The sequence below is a fragment of the Rhopalosiphum maidis genome, chromosome 2 (genome assembly GCF_003676215.2).
Source record: "Rhopalosiphum maidis isolate BTI-1 chromosome 2, ASM367621v3, whole genome shotgun sequence".
NCBI classification, from domain to species: Eukaryota; Metazoa; Arthropoda; class Insecta; order Hemiptera; family Aphididae; genus Rhopalosiphum; species Rhopalosiphum maidis.
In genome coordinates, this window is record NC_040878.1 from 9,195,641 (window position 1) to 9,217,585 (window position 21,945).

Here is a 21,945-nt window from a genome sequence, read left to right on the forward strand (position 1 = left end):
GCGTTTGTCGAGATTATGGAATATGGGCTATGGCCACTTGTCCAGACGAAAAACAATTTTATGATTTTGCTGTTTAATTTTTAACTGTGAATCAAATGTGTGTGATTTTGAACTATCGACCTTTCAAATTTCCATTTTTTTACAATAGAATAAATGTGTGCGGTTATGACGACCGCCGGTACCAGTATGTATCTGTACATAAAGTTACTACCGTAAACGATAAAACGTTAGATAAAACTATGTAATAACAGATTAAATCCGAATAAACCTATTAGATATTTTATTTTTGTTCAGTTAACGTCGAAGTACAATGAGGTTATTATTTTTTTAATTTTTCAACAAGTAAAAATGCGATTTTATGTGAACCCTTATTAATCCGTGGTTTTTGGTAATCCGGCAGTAGCGTACTAGCGTGGTCTGATATCTGTCGGATTACCGAGATTCCAACTGCACTAATATTTTTCTCCGCATTGTGTTACACACTTTTTGTGCTTATCGACTAATAAAATAAATGACGGTACGCCTGAGCGAAATATGTCGTAAAGACGGTTCCCGTGGGTTTTTGTCGTTTTATGAACTTCTTCGGGCCACTCACGTAGTCGTGAGGGTGAAGCATCGATTTTCAGGGCCGACAATTCGTTTCGCTTGCCGACCACAACTCCAACCTCCAACACTGCCCATTCTCCTGTGCTCTCGACGCTCTTGGTATCTACTGAATTTCGTATTATTTTTTTACCGTCTAGAATTCGCGACAGTGATTGCCTATCTATAGCGCCGTGCGATCGTGATTTGATGCTTCTCCCTTATATTTTAATCGATGTCGCGACTACCGTTTTAAAAAAAAACTATTGAAAAAATTCTTTAAAATCGTAAGGAAAAACTGTAACTGTATACTTGAAAGCGTTATTTTTTCTGTGTTCTATATTTCTATGATATTTATTAACTGTACGCTTGTATATATATATATATATAATCATTGTAATCTGCGGGGCTTTGCAGGTTAATTGGTTGTTTTTATTTTATGCGCTCAGTCCTGCCTGAGCAAACGGTAGAAAATAACACGACTAAACACGTAGGCATACTAGCTAGGATTGAAAATTGGAGAATCGCTATTATACTGGTCAAGTCGGATGGCGGATCCATAGCGATGATCTGCACGGCATCAGTGGAGGGCAATTTATTTTAACGCACAACACACGATTAATATTGATCTTGCACGTTTTGCGCTTATTGTGAAACATTGACATTTAGATATTGTGCAATACTGCAATATAATATTATACTATGTATGTTTAATTTACGTCGGACAGATGGTGCCACTGGTGTGTTGCTGTTTTCGTATTTTACCTGCCTCAACATAATCAAAGGTATTATATTGTATAAAATAAATCTTTCTGCACACCTTCAGGATTCTCCACATGCATTTTAAATATATTAAATCTCACATTCCTCCGTGTGTGCAATATGCTTAAACAGGGGTACAACATTTTCTCTTCACATAATATTAATGTACAGATAATAAAGATCTTCTTTTTTTTTAATAATGATGAAGTTAGGATATAGGTAGATATAATGGCATAGACACATAGTTCATATTTATGTTAACATATTTAATGAATTAGTTTGATTGCCTGAAGAGTAAAGGCATAATGTTTATCTTATAATTTTGCTTTAAATCCATTGTGGCCAGTGGCCAAACCACTAATTTTGAAGAAGCAATTGTCCCAAAATATTCCTTCATCATACTGTATTTGCTAATTATTGCGATAAATAAAGTGCTATACTGCTATAAGCAATCCTTAAAAAGTTATAAACTCACCTAATCATTAGTAAACCATAGTTTTATTACCTGACACTGTATATGAAATCTAGACTCCTAATGACTCCATAAATTAAAATGAATTAACTTGGAGTATTAATTATCATTGTCTGTAACAATATTTTGGAAAAATCTTCAAACATACCACCTCAGTGGTAAATAAATGTATATTTTATAAGTCTGTTTCAAATTAAAATATTTATTATGACCATAATAAATATACATTTTCTTAAAAGAAATAAAAAATTATAAATGTAATCACTAAATGTTGGTATTTTAATATTTACAGCATAGGTAGAGAACACATAAATCTTTGTACATACACATTTAATACCAATAATTAAAAAAAAATAATATAGGTATTAAAAACATCGGTGAATGCAACAGATTTTTTTAAAAATGAAAATGAAATTAAAAATAAAACATAATTTTCTATAATAAAAAATATTTATATTTTTCATAAATAGTACATTTTCATATTTAGGTATTAATAAAAATCTAAATAGACTAATAAAGTAGACATTGAACTTAGGTATAGTATAAATAAATTGGTTGGAAGTCAATAATTCTTTAATATAAAATATGTAACAGATAAATAATATCAAAATAAAAACAATAACTAACCTATGCATACTATTATCAATAAAAATAAGCAAAAGAAAATAACCATATGGCAATGAAATGCACAAGAAAACTTAAATATGTAATTATATAACAGATTTGTTAACATTTTATCACAATAACGGAGTAACTTTTGTGAGATTCATAAAAATATACTAATAGCTAGTAAATACTAAATAATATTGGATACAGGTAGTAGTTATTTCTTGGTAAGTTGTAGTATTGTGGAGACTCAATAAACATAAGAGTAAAATATTTGATCGATAGTTACTTAGTCTTATGTCATATTTGTATATAACACATCTAATATATTATGGTTAACTTATATATAAAAATCCAGTTTGATGGGTTAACATATTGTGGTAAAATTTGTATACAAAAATAACATAAATAAATTAAATGAGGAAATAGTTATATAATTGTAATTATTACAACTGTAATAACACTAATTATTATATTATAACTCATTTAAATATCACGGTGAGCTATAATCAGGAAGTAAAAATATATTATTTAAACCTAAAAATGTCAGTTAAAGATTAGTAGGCCAGGAAAACTAAATTCATTATTAAAGTCTTATTCATCTTGTATCTGAGGTATCCCCAGTGCAAGAAACTGTCATTTCAGTAACATTCGACGCTGATGTTTACAGTCTTCAATGGCAAATCTGAAAATTATGTTCAGATATTGAGAATTAAAAAAAAAATGTATTCTTTATTAAAGAAATTAATTACACAAATGTATTAAGTCTAGATTATAGAAAAATACTATCTAAATAATTGATACTTAAACTTAATAATTTAAAAATCAATAAATTATATTCTATAACAATATCAGATTTAAATATAAATCAACTAATTAGTTATGTTATATTTAATGATTATAATATTCCTTATGGTTTGATTTGTCTAAATTTTTCAGATTTTTTTACTTGGTAATTAAAATCAAAATAATTAGTTTTATAATTTTTAATTAATTATTACATAGCTATAATAATTAACTACTAAAAAAAGGATTTAAAAAAAGTGTAATACATAAAATTCTGGCGGACGAGTTACTTATATATTAACTTAAAGCTTATAATTTTGGTGATAAGTAAATTTTATTTTAGTAAAAGTATATAAAAATACTTTGACGAGACAATACTATTAATTAAGAAACAAAGCTCATATTTGTAGGTATTGCCTTACTTGTACATGAAATACGCGTTCGGGGCTGTTGCTAAATGCCAGAGTGAATGTGCATCAAATGTCCACAGAAGTGGTGGAAAATCTGCTAGCTCTAGTAGTGAAGCTAAAGTCATGCCAAGTACATAAAATATCAAATATTTACCATGGCCCATTCTACGACGATTCAACACTGCCCATATTAGCATTGCTGTGCCTGTTACAGCGCCTACATTTTTTTATGTTAATAAATGTTTAATAAATGTGTACACAATATTGCAAATTATTTTTATTTCTTACCAACTAGAAGATTTGTTGTCATATTGTACTTGTAATCATATTCTGTAGTAAGTAGATATAACGAATGATAGATAAATGCAAGAGAACAAATGACCATAAATGTATTCTTCACAATTTGATTACTGTACAATAGAATTCGATGACCAATCGTATAAAATGCAAATAAAACCATAGCATAAGCACTAATGTAGTCCATTAGTTCAGTAAACATAGTGTCTCGACCATGGAACACAGCTGACCAAAACCAACAATTGGCTGATACCTAAAAAAATATACATAAATTAAATAAAAAACATAGCAAAACTTCAACTTATATTTAGAATTTGTGAATTGTAATATTTAATACATAATTAAAATGAAAATTATAAATATGGGTCAATAAAAGAATCGATAGTTTTAAGGAGTACAATACATATTTATTAGTCCAATACTGTAATCTTTAACTTTTAATTTTTAAATATTATTTGAGGAAGTTCAATCATTACAATTGTAGACTGTAAATTTAATTTTTTTTAAATATCATAATTTATAACTAGGTACTTAAATGATCTAGACTTTTTAAATATTATTATGAATAGGGTACAGTTAAAATATAAATGTATAAACTAAAATTAAAATCAATAGATATAGATATAAATATTAGATATTGAACAAAAATGTTTGAATTGGCCTTAACATTTTAATGGAACTAGTCGTTTACCACTCATATCTAAAAACTTATGTCTAGTTGTTATGTATTTATTAAATTAAATAATATTGTAAACATATTCTAGTAGTTATTAATTAACATTTAATAATGTAGTAAAAAAAACATTATTTGAATTAATGCTTATTTTAATATATATTATTATACATCAATAACTGAAATAAATTACTCACTTAAAAAGTATTAATGTATTTATAAAATTATCATAAAATTTTAAATTTTAATATACCTACCTACATATAGATTTAAATAGAATGACATTTTTTATATTTTTATAACCATATAGATGTTATTAATATTTCATAAATAAAATTTAATTTACCAATGTGTACAGAGACCATATATTACATGATGGTAAAGTGAAGCGAATTTGCTCTTTGAAACGGTTGAACATTATCAAATTCGTAAATAAATTTAATAATGAAAATGCTACAGATGCAGGTTCTTGTAAACCAAGCAATCTTTTAAATGGCCACTAAAAAAAAAAGGTTAATATTTCAAATACATATTGTAAATTTTAATAAATTCTATATATAACCTTTCCATGAAACTGTGGAACTGGCCAATCACGTTCCACCAAACCTTCAACCATCGGCCACATGCAGTCATATTTGCAGTTTTCAGAACATTTCCACTTAAAAACTTCTAAAACCACAAGACAACAGCTTCTCTTGTATCTCACTCCATCTAAATATCCAGAAACAGATCAGTTATGATATTAATCAATTCTAATGTTTAATTGAAATTAAATGCTTTACCCTTGTCGCATCGTTTCTGTGAACATTCTACAACACAATTTCTGTAAGACGGGAAGCTATCTCCCAGAGAGCAATTTCCAAACACATGGGTCAACGCCAAAATGGTAAACACAAATAAATATTGTGTCATTTTTAAATGTTATAACGCTGTTGGTTGACGAGCATTACTGGTTATGTTTCATGACTGGAGAATGTTTGATAAAACAAACCATTAATTAAATATAAATACAAATCGTATACTTAGTTCTAGTATGTCTGGTAGAATTAGTAAGACTAAATATTGACTAAATTTAGTTTGTATGTGTTCGATGGCTAAAAATCTAAAATAAGTAATAGTAATTAATAATATTATTATTTTATGTTTACTATCACATTTGTCATTTATCACAATAGTTTACATCTGTTATCAACAACTACATTTACAAAATTAATGATAAGTGATAACAATGTCTATATTTACTCCAGTCCAGATGATAGTTAAAACACTGGATTATGGAATGAGGAAATATTGAATATAGACAATATAGTGATTCTTATTTCATGTTTTCATATGTGAAATGTTTCATGAGCCATGACACAAATTCACGTAATATTATTATACTTTGGAAATATTTCATAAATATTATTATTAGGTCATTTTTGCTATTTTTGGGAGGATAATAATTATTAAAAACTAGATAGTAGGTATCTGAGAAAATAATGATCACTTCGGTCTTTAATGTATCACAGCTCATATGATTATCATAGGTCTCATATTATGGCATCTATACAATGAATTATATACATTTATATTAAAATATCATTAATGACTACAATATGCCGTTTTATGTAACTGTGAATGTAAAAAATTTAGTTTACAATGATATAAGAATATGAGTATGTAACTTACTCAAAATAAAGATAACATTTTATAAATTAAACTCAATTATTTCATGATAAATTATAGTTATTTATTATTTATTTACATTACATTTAAGAATAATCATAGGTACATAAAAAAATGTTGTAACAATTAATAAGTCTAGTCAAAATTAACCGATTTGTAATATTATCAATATAATACATATGTTTGTATAATAGTAAAATTAATAATCTGCTGCACTAGTTGCTAAATAATCTCTTCGTCCAATATTAGATGCTTGTTTAGTTTGTATTGCTTCTAGTTTAGGACAATCTGTAATTCTGTGGCCCAAACCACCACAATAACTGCAGCCTCTTTCATCTAAAGTAAAAAAATAACTTTTAAACATTTCAAAAAGGAACAAATAAAATAGTAAATTTGAACCTCCAAGTTGCAAGTATTTCTCATTTTCTGATTCCAATTCAGACAAAAATAATGGAACTTTTTGACGAGCTTCTATTAACAAATGCTTTAAATCTAACAGTACAGATTCATCATTTGCTTTATTGATAAATGTTGTAGCTATACCAGTTTTACCCGAACGACCAGTTCTACCAATTCTATGTACTAAATTTAAAAATAAAAACATTGTCATTGAACATAAAAATAAACATATTACTCCGTTTCTAATTACAAACCATAATTTTCTACATCATCAGGCATATCATAGTTGATTACATGCTGTATTTCTTCAAAATCTAAACCCTTGGAAGCTACATCAGTAGCAACAAGCACATCTTTTTGGCCTTTTCTAAACGCATCGACAGACTTTGAACGTTCCTCTTGATCTAAATACATAGGTGTCCAGTCATATAGCATTATATAATGGAAATATAAAACTAATTGTACCTTTTCCTCCATGTATAGCTACAGCTTCAACTCCTTTAAGCAATAAATATTCATGTATTGCATCAACATCTTGTTTCTTTTCAGCAAAAATTAAAACTGGTGGGGTTGTTTTTTTCAAACATTCTAGCAAATAAACCACTTTTGCTTCTTGTTTAACATACTCTACTTCCTAATAAATATGTATATTTACTAGATAAAATATAATAAATCATAAATAAAAATAGAAATTTACTTGAATGACATTCATAGATGCGGCACCAGCTCTACCGACATTGATGGTGATTGGTTTAACTAGGGCTGATCGGGCAAAATTTTGAATTTTTTTTGGCATAGTGGCTGAAAATAACAATGTTTGTCTCTGACCCTAAAATATAAATGAATAATAAAGAATTATTAGTTATTATAATTAAAGTGTTTGAGATGATATTTATAAATAATTGAAGATATACTTGAAAAAATGAAAATATTGTTCTCACATCTTCTTCAAAACCCATATCAATCATTCTATCAGCTTCATCCATACAAAGATAGCTAGTAAATAATATTAATGTTTATTACATTTTAATACTTTAAAAATGTAAGATTTAAATGTATTAACGTACCGACAGACTTCCAAATTTATCATTTTCTTATCTAACATATCCATTAGTCGACCAGGAGTTGCTACCATTATGTGTACACCTCTAAGTAATATAAATAAAAGTAAAAAATATTATATAAATATATAATCAATTTATTTAGAAATAAAAATGATAATAAATTTAAAACTACCTTTTAATAACATCAAGTGATTCAAATACGGGTATACCTCCTATAGCTAAACATGATCTAAGTCTCGGGTAATTGGCTCGCTCCAGATATGTCATATAGTGATTAATAATATCGAATGTTTGTTTTGCCAGTTCTCTAGATGGACAAATGATTAAACCTATAAAATACAAAATAGATCAAATATTAATCATTAATATATTTACAAAATATTAAATTTTAATACCATACGGTCCTTCATTAGGCTTGAATGGTAATTTTATTTCTTGTTCTAGACAAAACATTAAAAGTGGTAGTACAAAAACCAATGTCTTACCACTACCTGTAAATGCTATACCAATCATATCTCTTCCAGATAATCTAAAATAACATATAAATATTTTGTAAAAATAAATATTAATTTAAATTAATAATAACCTTATTAGATCAATTTGTTTTATAAAATACATACACAGTGGGAATTCCTTGGACTTGAATTGGTGTTGGTTTTTTAATACCTTTTTGAGAAAGTCCAGCCATAATACCTTTGTTTAATTTCATTTCTCTAAATGATTTGAGCGGAGGAGGAATTTCATCACCTTCAACTAGTATGCGTAACTTAAGACGTATATTTTCATGACGTTCTTCTGGCATGGCTAAAATATATCGAGGAGCTGTCCAACTGAAATGAACAAATAACATTTTAGCAAACTTTTGAAATAAATTTAATTTTAATGTTGTTTTAACTAATGTTTATTGTAACCTTGTTTTAATTGGATCATCATATTGGATACCTTTAGCCAATTCTGCCACACCCATTAAGGCTTTTTTCTCCGCAACGCTTTCCAAAATTTTTTCTTCTTCTTTTAACTGTTTTTCCATTTCACTTTCTTTTTTTGCTATATTTTATGTAACATAATATTTGAATGTTTTATATTTATATAAAATTTAATAAAAATAAAATAATCTTACCTTCAGCAAGTTTCTTAAGTTCTGTGTGTTGATCTAAAAGACTAATGTTTGATTTTCTACCCCATACTTGTCCTTCAGTTTCATCATCATCAAATTCATCACTCGATGATTTAACTTTTCCAGATTCTTCTTTAAGCTAAAAAACATTTTAAATACTATTTATTTAATTTATTGATTAAACTTTAAAAAAAATTACAGTATCAAATTAATATTACCTTTGAAAGTCTACCTAATCTGAGTAGCTCTTGTTTTTTTCGTTCTCTGACGGGCACATATGGTACATATTCATCATCAGAATTGGAGTCTACATCATCCCGTCGATACCGCTGAAGCAAATAATACAAAGTAAATATTGGAAATTTGAAAAACAATCGAAATAATATTTCAAAAACCTTGATGTTGTTAGTCAATATTACCTTATGCGGCACTTTAAATTCAGACATATTAGTTAAGATGTTTAATTATTAAATGTGCAGACAAAAAAAAAAAAGCCAAACAATAACTTTGTTTTATTTTTATGTTTGCATTTTAAAAATTCAAAATTGAACATGTAAACGACTTGAATCGTATAAACAACCTTCCATATTACTATCACTAAAGATTTACTGTTCTCATATATTTTATCACGCATAAGCATAGATAATAGTGATTGATAACTTCTGATAAGCGCTATCGTCACAGAAAATCCACATTATGTGATACCACCGGAAAACGGAATGAACAACTTACGGTGTACATATAGTGGCCTATATACAACGCCATTGATAATTTTTTAAAACCAAATTCATTAAAAAAAATAATTTAATAATAGAACAGTACCTACTAAAAAAATGGATAGGATATAATAATATAACCTACGCTAGTACGAAAGAAGGAAAAGTCCCACTGACAGTCTGTAATGAGTAAACCAATGGGGTTTGGTCGTCATCAGGCACATACCACGGTGGCACGGTGGGGGAGGGGGGTGTTTTGGGTGTTCAAACACCCCCTAAAATATTTTGGTTTTTGTATGGTTATTTAATTTATTTATTCAATTTTAATGTTAATTTTATTATATCAATGTTTGTATTAAAAAAAGTATTGTAAGTATACCTATAATTTTTCATACATTTTTTTTGTATATTCATTAAAAAAAGTTCTACCTACTTTTCATTAACTGATTTTCAAAAACACCACCAAAACTTTTTTCTGCTTAAGTTCCTGATTTTATACAACTATATGATAGTTTAATATAGGTAGTAGTAATAGACACTAAATAATTATATTCATTAGACCGGTATAATAACAATTCATCATAATTTTTTTTTATCTTGTTCTATGAAACTTGTTGTATTAGTAGGACCTCCAACTTTTAACACTGTTTGAAGGATAACCTGATATGCGTGATTGGTGACGCATCAGTTATTGTACACTCACAGGCCATCACTTCAGGCACACAGCCAGAATATTTCTACTAGGGGAGCCAATAATTTTTGGCCCTTTTATTATTTTCCATATTTTTTTCCAATGAAATATACTTGTAGAGGACTTTTTCCTCACAATAATCATTAGCTAACCTACCGCCTAGTTGGTATGCCTTACAAAGAATCAAATTAATTTAAAATATTTACCTTTGGTCGGTAGTTGATGTCAAGCTATACGTAGTTGTGGAGAAAGTGGAGTATCCCACTCTAACTTAACCTAGGTAAGGCGCGTGGGACCGGGATAGTCGTGGGGCGGGACTTTGATTGCAGGTGTCTGGACGATAATAGACAATCGAATAGTCCATCGGCTTATCGGTTACCATCAAACACGTTGTACGTACTATATGGTAATTAATTTTAAATTAATTATTCTATATTATTGTTTTGGTATGAGCGTATGTCTACCTAGTTATACATTACAACATTTTATATTTTTTGGCATATATGTTGTTGGTTGAGAACAATAATATCATCATAAATTGTGTAAAATAATAATATATTATTTACATTAACGTTTAATTGAATTAAAAAATCAGATAAAGGTACTGTGTACATTAAAATCTATAGTCTACCCAGAACTGCATACAACATTTTCGAGCAGCATCAGAAACATCCGTGAAATTAATTATTTACTATAATAATAATTAATTTAATCATATATCACAAGCCAACTTGTAGAGTGTGTAGGTACTCCGAGAATACAACTGACGTTCTCGTGATTATTTGGTGATTACATGTGTATGGTATTTATATATGAATACTATATAAATTATAGGCCTATATGTTTATAATTTATATGTTTATATACGAAAATATTGATTTAATATATTTGTATGCGCTGTGCAGTAACAAAGCATTATGTAATATGTGATATGCGACTACAGCGTGTCCCGAAAGTATCGTACCACCTTTAGAACGACCCGCGTGCGATATATCTGTCTTAAAAACCTATAACAGCAAATTTTACGTTAACAACAATCCATCGGTTTATTCCGCAATTTTTAACTTAAAAGAGTGAATTGGTCTTGTATAAAATATAAAGGTAAGATAATTATCTAGAGCTCCTGGTATCTTTTTTCTTATTTTAATTACAAAGCATGTTATGGTGGTATTTTTATATCAATAAAAACCACTGAGACACCTAAGATAACAATCTTAACTTTGAGTTTTATGACTGGTCGATTCATTCTACCTAGTTTTAAAAATAACAGAGTAAAATGGATCGGCCTGGTCGTAAAATTTGGTATATCGTACGTTTGTAAGACGGAGACGCCACATGACGTGGTGTCTCTTTTAAGCGTCTCCGAGAAATCACCGCACGTCAGTCAGTATAGAATGTATAGATCCGGTCTTATCAACAGTAGATTACTATTCATGAGAAAATATTCTGTTTATACATTTCTCTAGTAGATCGCCGTTGAAAAAAATCATATTCAGTTATCAATGTAATCAGAGCGATACAGACTTTTGGGACGTGCCGTATGACGGGTGTTCAAATACACGGTGTTTACTAGTTGCGGTCAACCAACTAAAAGGTTACTTACTAATTGCGGTCACTGTTTGTGCTTTTATAACTCAATAGTGGGATAAAAGTACAAAAATAAATTACAATTTCTTAAATATATTGTATTTTTATATTTCAAAAACAACAGTAATCGACTTCAGTTTAAGTTTAGTATTATAAATTTATAATTATCATATCGTCTTTTATGAAATAAACTACTGTGACGGTTAATAATCATTTAAGATTACTATACAGTATATTATATAGTATAAACTTACATAACATGGTATTTAATAGCTCTAAAGTCAACTCCAATATAAAAGTATAGAACTTATTGTACATACAAAAAACAAAAACAATCTCCAGATTGGACTACTTAAAAACCGTGGGCTTTAAATTTCAAATTATGTTTTTTAGGTATACTCATTATAATCATTCGATCACCCATATAACCCTACCGCACTTACATCCGAACAATTAAATGGTGCCACGATCGCACATATCGCGCAGGAATTTGTATATAAATACGAACGATTAATGGATTTGAATTGTAATGTCAGTCCATCAGCCATAAACGCACATACAATTTATAATCACAACAATATCATTGGTTTTATGTACTATGTGTTAATATTTATGTGTCGCGTTAATAAAATGTATCACCAAGAAATCAACTCCGAGTGACTTATTGTCGCACAGCGCCGATCTACCGCGGAACACGCTGCACATATCGAAATAATTTTATAAAACCGTACTTTAATACACACAACCGAAAAACAATATGCTTTTCTGTCGCACGCCGTCGTCTCTGTGTTCGCTTTTACGGTACTGTTCACTGTTGAATGTCTTATACTTTGATCCCACCCAATCGCGGGAAACTCTCATTCAATTCGATAAATGTTATGATTGTATAGCATCGGATTGCCACAAAACAGAAAAACATAAATGCTTTCTCGTATTAAACAATTACACGTATTGTTACTATTGTGAACATAATTCTATACGCGGTGACCAGCAGTTCTACACTAAGTCTGATTCAGTATTGGGAAGGAACTCGTTCCAAAAGGAACGGATTCCTGGAATGAAGCTTGGAACTGCTTTCTTTAAAAATAAGGGAAAAAGGGAATAAACGAATTCTTTATATTGAGGAACGTGAACAAAAATCACAGTTCCTCTTGAAATTTTAAAAAATAAATTTTTTATTTAATTTAGTTTTTAAAAATCAGATAAAATAAAGACAAATTAAATCTATATTATTAATTATTATACATTTTCATTTTTTTATATATTAATTCAGTAGTTTAGTATTCAGTTCCTGTTTAGATTCATTTTTTAAAATTCTAATTCATTTATCATTTTTATCATTCATTTATTGACATCAAAAATAAAAAGGTAATATTCTAAAACCGCTAGATTGGGTAAGTTAAAAAAAAATGGAACAATAAATGGAACGAGTTCATATATTAGGAACTGAACTAGGAACGGAACGAGATACATTTAAAAAGAAACTTTCCCAACACTGGTCTGATTGCGAGACGAAGTGTGAGGACAAGACAAAGTGCAAGTGTGACGGTTTGTGTTACGCGTGCGCGATGAAAAGCCACCCGATTCGTCGGAACGTGGCGAAGTGGACTACATGTTTGACGATTCTTGCAAGAAGGTTCCGTTCAAACCTCAGCCATAAGGTTTGGTAAAAAAATAATTACATTTTTATACATATTTATACATTTAATCATCACAACGATGACTTTAATATCAAGGTTTTATGCCACACAATATTTTTGCATAAGATATATTAGCCGCTTCAATGACTTTTTGCCAACCGTTCACCGAAACTTTGTTTATTATTATTATTAAATTTTATTGTATAATTTATCTACATTATCATTGTTATATAGGTATTTATTTAGTTAAGTAAGTCGATAAATTATTCTAAAATTATATCATGTAATCGGTGCACATATGCCATTTTATGTATTATTGCATGAATAATAATCTATTACTCTATCTCATAAATATTTTGTGCCTTAGCGCGTTTTTTGTTGGTAGTGTTATCAAGTTGCAAGCTACTTTAGACCTAATCCACATAATATAGAAAATAAGTTTCCCCAAATATAATAAGTGGAACTTTCGATATTTATATTATATCTTTTTTAAGTCATAAAAATTATGTAACAACTTTTTCACGCGTGTAAACTGCCGGCAGCGACCTATGTTGAACGACGATGCAACCGTTATTGGTATGTAAAATTGGCGGGGGACGCGCGAGTTTGGACGCATTTTGGTAGTCGCACAGATGCGTTCTTTGGTGGGCCAGAGTATAGTGTAGAATGTAGATATAACTAAGCCGACGGATTGGCTCATCATATCTTAGACCAGTGTTGAGCTCAAGACTTGTTTATAATATTATTATAATAATTATCTCGGGGAGGCAGAATAAAAAGGTTAGTATCTACTATTATAATAAAATAATATTTCATCATTTATAATTATATTGTGAAAAACTCATGGACATGGTTTGCTTTATTCTACTTTTAAAATAATTTATAAATTAATTAATGTACGAAGGGCACCCACGTACATAGCGCCTATGTATTATACATTTCCTATCATTTTTAACGGTGCAAGACCATAATAAAATGGCTTTTATTAAAGCCAATAATATTATTGAATAAAACCAGACGTTATGGCGAATGAAAACAACATCGTTTAAACCACACGTTCTACAGAAACGTGCTCAGATAACGCTTCTATATTATGCATACGATATTGTATCGACCGCGAAGTAGCAACGGACATCGGCAGCAATCGCTGAACACTTGAGTGGACATTCTCCTACTGTACGGCTGATACCCGTATAGTGGCCAGGGGAGACCATAAAACAGCCCTTTTCAAGGCCTCCAAATCTTAGTCCCCCCGAGCGCACCTGCCTATGTCCCGCAACTCCTGTCGGCCCTGTATTCAAATTTATTTTAGCGGGCTTGATACAGCGGGACGTGCCCCACCCCTGATTGTACGAAACAAATACATTCCCCAATTTACAGCGAAGATCCCGCCCGCCAGATCGAAGACATCGAATCGCCGGGCGTACGATACTAAGCTCTCCACTACGTAATTGTATATAATTCGTATTTTAAATAAAAATAAAGAACTAATTGATTACTGATGAGTCTGAGGATTAAGTTATTACGAGGCAGTGACTCGCCGTTCGTGAGCATTTTAGTATCACATTTGATACTTGAATGTCAAATAAAATATTGCATCTCCGTGGTATAATATGAGGCTGATGCATTCTACTGATAATTATAAATGAAATATTAATTATTTGTAATACATGTTTATTTAGGTTTTTTATTTGAAAATCAAATATATTAATATATTCATGTATATATATAACAGTTTTGTTTAAAACAATGTTTACAATTTTGTTTCTTTATTGTACAGCTAAGTATATGATAGCAGGTATTTAATATTCTTATATTGATTTATGACATAATTTATGATTTTTTAACCCATTATAAATTATTTTTTTATTCATATTATTACCTATGTTAAATAAAAACAAAACTATTTATTAAGAATAAAATATTATTTTAATTTATTATATTATTTTATATATCATAATTTATTATTATTAAATTTATTTTACGCTTTGTTTATGTGTAAACAATTACTTACGTGTTTAAATTTAAATAAATACAGATAACAATAAACATACATGATGTGTGTATTTATGTAATGAATTATTACACATTTTAATTAATATAATTCACAATAAAATTATAAATACATTTCCGATTTTGTTCTATTTCAGAAAAAGAATAAAACAAAATAAATAAATTTCCGCATATAGCCAGGAAAAAAAACTATGTATACGAGTACATATTTTAACTTTTAATTAATTTTTTTTTTTACTTTCTGTACTCATGTATTAAATAAATAATAATGAATATAGATATAAAAATTGTTAAGCATATTTGTGTTATAAATGCATATTTTATGATTTTTTTGATAATATCAATTTAATTTCTCATTTAACAATATTATCTTATTTACTAAAAACAATTACTTTTAAAAATTTATCTACTGATGTTAAACTCGTGGATGAATAATAATTTGTTTCAGTAAGTAAGAATAAAAATGTTTTAATTCATTCAAAGTAAATATTATAGTATAGAAAGTAATGAAATATTTTGATCAATATATACTTACAATTTAATACACTTAACAAACACTATTAAATTTTAAAAAAATGTGGCAGATTTCTCGAAATAAATCATAATTGTTTCTGGATTTAGTTCAGGTTTTATTGATTTCAATACTTCGAATAGATGACAATACGTATATTCCATTTTATTAGGTAATAATGCAAACACTAATGGGAAAACATTACTGTACTGTAAACCGTGTATGGTGTATCTGTAAAATAATATAGTAATTTAAACATTTATTATATAATATATTATAGTTTCATTACGTTATTTTCAGTTATCTTTTTTTTACTTAGGGGAGTGCAATCGATCATGTTTTAAGGAAAGTAACATAAATAAATTGACACGACTGTATTAAGGTATTAAAGTGACTTCGTCGAATTATACTGTACAAAGATCGTAGTCGTAAATATTACCAAAACCGTTAAAACCTAAAACGATGACATAAATCGGCACTCAAATTAGTTATTGCTTAATTAACTATTTGATTGTATTTAATATTTCTAAGTTTATATTCAAGGATAATTCAAATAGTATACATAATCAAATGTTTAACTAAAGCGGTTCTATAATTATCTCCAAATCTTCAATAAGAATAATTAATAATAATATTTGAAATTAAATTTTACCATAGATATACTTAAAAGTATATAACTCATAGTTCATAATATTCATACCACCATATCATATAGACCACTGTTTTCGCGGGTTTATTTAAATAAAACAATTATGTTTGAATTATCCTTGAAAATAGACTTAAAAATATTTACTAAATTAATAAGTAGTCAATATTCATAAATCTCTGAGATTTCTCTTAGACGATATTTGCTTATAGAAATACTTGAATATATTTGACTTTTACTTTATACATATTGAACCATTTTCAAAATTGTAAATATGTACAAAATGCTTTATAATCATAGCCTGCAGTGGACGGCAGAAACAGTGAAAATGATTTATTTTATGTGTAGTTTAATTAATATGACATTACATATTAGAAGCTTTTTTGCCTTTCCAGTAAGAAGTTTGACCTCGGATTACCTAATACAAACTAATTTATAAAATTTAACTATTATAATAATTTATATTATAATATGTCAGGGCCACTTTTGTTGAGGGAGCTATATTATAAAAAATATGTTGGAGTGATTTTCGACCCAAAGCTAAAGAAAACTGTATACCTAATTTTCCCTTTCACACACTTCACTGTCCTAAAAAATCCAATAAGAAGATGTATTCAAAATTAATATTAATTTTATAGTTTTTTATAACTCGTTTATCAAAATGCATTTTCGATGTATAATAGTAAATAATTTTACTAAATTAAAATATTATGTAAATATATATGTAAGTATAACATAATTCTCTTTTTTTAGCTTTTAATTATATTTAGTTAACATTAATTATTATAGTTAGTAATGTACTATTTTAATATTTTTGAAAATATTATACACGATGATTAACTAAGCATCATTAGCCTATTTTTTCTGATTTTTAGATTTTTTAAATATACTAATTAATATCTATTATTTTGCTCTACATAAAGAGACTACCCTATGGCGATATAAAATAATTGTTTTTAAAACGAAAACCCCTTTTTTTACTGTAAATTATATAATGAATAGTATTATTGAAAGCTTTGATGTTCTAAATTTAAAATACTAACGAATAGATAGTTTATCAGTTTATAATAGGAATAATAGCCATTTAAATGTCAGCTAAGAACATAATTTGTGTGTTATATTGAATCTAGTATTTATTAGACGATTTTTATTGTTTACAAATTACAAATGATGATTGGTTCATATTAATTTTTAAAACCACCGTATATTTCAAATCTATTACCATAGGACATAGACCAATATTATCCTTAGTACACAAAGTTCAGTAACTCGAACTTAATTGTTTAAATTTTGATTTTGATACACCGATATTTTTATAAAAATTATTCATTAAAAAAATATTAGTAGAATAATTCTAGGTTTCTCATCATTTAAAAACAGAAGTTTTTACTCCACAGGACACTCATTAGGTAGTTCATAAAATGTCAAGATATTGAAAATGTAGTTTTAAAGTATACTAACAATATCCAAAACTCTGGTTATAAAAAGTGGTTGTCTAAAGTGTTATAAAAATAATTCAATAGGTATATCATAAATTATAAATTTAGGGATCTTAAACTTTATATTTATATGCTTATTGAATGCTGCTAAATTAATTACTTACTATATATAATTTATCTACTTTTATTTATTTTTTTTAAATATAGTATGGATTGTACCTAGCCAGAACACGAATTTTGAAAATTATTGGGTTAAAATGTATTTTACGCGTTGATTAGAGTTTGTCAATACAATATTGATATGACAATTTTACATTATTTAAATGTAGTCAGTGATTTATATGTATACCTATAACCATCGTATAATTTTCGTTTTCTTTTAAGAATCATTTAGGCTTCATAAAAAGGAATTATTAAAAATTCTTTATTGGACTAAACATGCTCGAATACTTGCGAAGTAATTGTTGAATAGGTACATTTTTTTTTCGTGTATTCATTTTTATTTGAAGATCTAAAAAATAATACCTATTTGATCCTATGAAAATATGAAATTGATTAAATCGAAAAAAATGTATTGCCTTTATAAAAAGTCGTTGCGAAAAAAAGATTTGATGGAAACTCAAAAAATACCTGAAGGATATTTATACGAAGATATATAACAAAACGGGATAATCCTTTTCAATTCAATCACAATATTTGAGCATCAACCAAGGAATTACAGAGGCGTTGTAAAGTTAAAGTTTTCAGAAGGGTGTCAGGTTTATAAAATTATGTAAAAACAAGAAAATATTGCAGGCTTGGTGCCCACTAGTTAAACTGTCATGCCGTAACTTTGTCCCTGAAGTTAATATATTTAAGTACAATTTATGACAGTTTTGTCGGCTACGGACAATTTAATTATTATTTTGCAATATTTTAAGTGATTTCTAATATTGCCAATAGTTCGAACTGTCCAAAGTGTTGGCGGTAGCAGAAATATTATGCATAATTTTATAATAATAATAAGTAATATTATTTTTAAGATTACGCACTAGCTTCCCTTGAAAATAAGTTATCGATTACATTATCAGATCAATTTTCAAGGTTAGACAAAATAAGTTAATCGTAATTGATTCAAGCATAACAAACTTATATTATTAAAGTATTCACTAATAGTGAGGTTGTGAATTGAAATTTATATAGTAGGTACATATTTCAGACATATTTTTTTTCAAATATTAGTTGGATATTTCGTATGTTATCAGTTATCAATTTTGTCACCTATCAGAATTGATATAAAATATCATTACAAGTTACAACCATTGGCGTCCCCAATTTTAATTTTGCCCCTCCCACCCTTAGAAAAATGTCTGGGGTCGTCCATGATCACAACCAGTTTTAGCATCTAAGATTTAAACAAGTTAATATGCTGTAGTATTGTGCTCTTCCGTAATATAGTATTGCAATAGTACAACTACCACTTCATTAAAGTATCAAAAAATGTAGAACAAACAATTTGAATTCGTATAATATATATGAATTATATAATCATACTAAATTAATATAATTGCAGCGAGTTGTATGTTGTCATGTTGTGATATATTATGTTATTTCTTATTTTTCTCATTGTTTTGGAATTCTCGATTCCATTTAAAACAATATAATCATTTATAATTCGTAATAAATTTTTAAAATAAATTTTATGAATGATATTATACAATATATGCAACAAATATATTATAGAGGTTATTGATGTTTTAATTTATTTTTATTATGCAGGTATCTCTGCTGAAACTACTGAAAAAGCGCATGCGATTCAGAAAACTTCCAGAGCGGTTTCCTGTGGCATTTGACCCGTATAAAAAGACGACGAGTTTGTAGGTACACAATTGAGAGACGGTTTTTTAAATAAATATTTTTTTTCTATTCCACATCACTGCCGTAACCCTTTTCGTTCTACTATTCTATTTACATATTACACCTATGTCAAGTCTACAAAGATTTATTCCATACATATGTATTATTATTGCGTATATACATATTATTGTATGTTTTCATAAATTTCCGGTATACCTATACTTGTTATGCCGCACATAAAAAATATTTGATAAGATATTTTATAAGCTGTATTTTGAATAGTATGTACTACTATGATTTATTTGCCGCCAATTTTTAGACTGATCGAGCAAAATTCAATGTGCCGATTTTAGCATTAGTTTAGGTCGGGTTTTTTTTTCATTTTTCGGATCAGTATGATTACATATTTTTTAAACCAATAATACGCGTAAACACGAAAAAACAAAAATGAATATAAAAAAAAACCCGGCATCGATCGATAAAGGGTAGTGAATAAATTTGAAAAAAAAATTACACAGACATTGCGTTTTTACACTCCAAACACGATTATTTTTTCGCGAAAACCCGCCAACGTGGCATAGGGTTACAGGACACAATAAAAAAAAAAAAAAAATCGCGTGGTCGGGAGTGCGCGATAAGTACATTTTAACTAATTCAGTACCAGTATGTCGAGACTACGAAAGTTTATATACATGTATATAATATTATACTCATTCAAAAAAACCTCAGAGTGGATTCACGTACAAAGTAACGAATTTGGGAGTTAGCAGTCTATATTTATTATAAATATATACGTTTAATGTGGGTATACACACACACACATACATTCATTTACTACATGTAGGCAGTACGTATTTATGTATTTAGAGTTATACAGAGTTCCGATCGAAAAATTCGTCATAAAACATGGTCTAAATAGTGCCATAATAATAAATAACAATGCACTGTAATAAAATAAAGATAATATGATGTACGGCGATAATAAACGATTTACCATAAGCCCTTTACACGTGCGTGTGTATACTGATTTATATTATTATTATTATTATTATTGTACTGCAATGGTGTTATTACATATATGTACATATTTATATACTGCAGACGATAAAATATATTTTACGTATATAAAATAATATACACATATACGTATATGTAATATGACGTTTGTGTGTGTGCGTGCGTGAAACAGCTATTGAATTCGAATGGATGGCATTTACTTTTTAGTTCGTTCGCGCCAACGTAATAATATTATTGCCACCATACAGCTTTCCCGTATTTATTAAAACGACCGCGACACACGCATAATATGTGCACAGGCTACAATATTCACCAAGCATGTTCACAAATTTATTGTTCATATAATGGTTTTGGTCATTTTTCAGTGGTATACTTAAAAAAAAAAAAAAACGACAGTTCTAGAAACCCAATATATTTTATACTATTTAAAGAATGTCATTTTTTGGTGACATACAATTAGTTACTATCAAATGAAAACCAAATGTAAAAGCAGATAAATAAGAATAAGTTGTTAAGCAGATGATTTATTTTTTTTTTTTTGGAAATGCTGATACTTTAAATCGAAATTCAAACGAGTATAGTGTTCGTATTATTAGACTCAATGTATTGAGTATAAATATCCTCATTAATGGTTTAATATCAAATATAAAATTGATGTTTAAATTAGTTAATAGTTATTGCTATTGTAGTTATGATACTCAGTCATTTCTAACAAATGATTAAATATTATAGATTATATTAATACACAAATATATTATTTTGTAAATATAATTTTAAATTCATTAAAGTTCCCAATATTTTTAAATCTAGTATCAAAGACTATTAGTCCTAGCACATAAAGATTAATAATTCTGAAACTAGAGAACAATTTCTTGTTCAAATTTCTATAGAGAGGTTATTCAAAAATTATCTGTTTAAAAATTTGTAAAAAAAGTCAAGTTAGATTTTTACAAAAAAATAAAATAAAAATAAGGTTGTGCCGAACATTATTTATTTTCTTAAATGGTATACTA

At 28.0% G+C, this 21,945-nt stretch overlaps 2 protein-coding genes across 2 annotated transcripts; both read right to left on the minus strand.

Moving 5' to 3' along the window:
• Positions 1-2,466: 2,466 nt before the first annotated feature.
• LOC113553829 (post-GPI attachment to proteins factor 3) lies at positions 2,467-5,709 on the minus strand. The gene is made up of 6 exons (XM_026957372.1): positions 5,371-5,709; positions 5,151-5,299; positions 4,935-5,087; positions 3,907-4,168; positions 3,631-3,835; positions 2,467-3,107 (listed from the first exon to the last, which is right to left on the minus strand). The coding sequence occupies exons 1-6, from the start codon at positions 5,498-5,500 to the stop codon at positions 3,059-3,061; spliced, it is 948 nt and encodes a 315-aa protein (XP_026813173.1). The 5' UTR covers positions 5,501-5,709; the 3' UTR covers positions 2,467-3,058.
• Positions 5,710-6,333: 624 nt separating this feature from the next.
• Positions 6,334-9,398, minus strand: LOC113553492 (ATP-dependent RNA helicase abstrakt). Its single transcript, XM_026956848.1, has 14 exons — positions 9,256-9,398; positions 9,055-9,165; positions 8,840-8,975; positions 8,631-8,766; positions 8,340-8,549; positions 8,115-8,248; positions 7,892-8,048; positions 7,723-7,803; positions 7,570-7,651; positions 7,353-7,484; positions 7,121-7,289; positions 6,910-7,059; positions 6,656-6,838; positions 6,334-6,592 (listed from the first exon to the last, which is right to left on the minus strand). The coding sequence occupies exons 1-14, from the start codon at positions 9,280-9,282 to the stop codon at positions 6,456-6,458; spliced, it is 1,845 nt and encodes a 614-aa protein (XP_026812649.1). The 5' UTR covers positions 9,283-9,398; the 3' UTR covers positions 6,334-6,455.
• Between the last annotated feature and the right edge of the window lie 12,547 nt (positions 9,399-21,945).

Excerpts from the sequence above, each read along its gene's own strand:
- LOC113553492 (XM_026956848.1), bottom strand. The coding sequence starts at position 9,282 with ATGTCTGAATTTAAAGTGCCGCATAAG. Across the intron at positions 8,976-9,054 it reads GATTAGGTAGACTTTCAAAG|CTTAAAGAAGAATCTGGAAA; the intron begins GTAATATTAATT and ends AATGTTTTTTAG. Across the intron at positions 8,249-8,339 it reads GTCCAAGGAATTCCCACTGT|ATTATCTGGAAGAGATATGA; the intron begins GTATGTATTTTA and ends ATGTTATTTTAG.
- LOC113553829 (XM_026957372.1), bottom strand. The coding sequence starts at position 5,500 with ATGACACAATATTTATTTGTGTTTACCATTTTGGCGTTGACCCATGTG. Across the intron at positions 3,836-3,906 it reads GACAACAAATCTTCTAGTTG|GCGCTGTAACAGGCACAGCA; the intron begins GTAAGAAATAAA and ends AAAAAAATGTAG. Across the intron at positions 3,108-3,630 it reads AACGCGTATTTCATGTACAA|ATTTGCCATTGAAGACTGTA; the intron begins GTAAGGCAATAC and ends CATAATTTTCAG.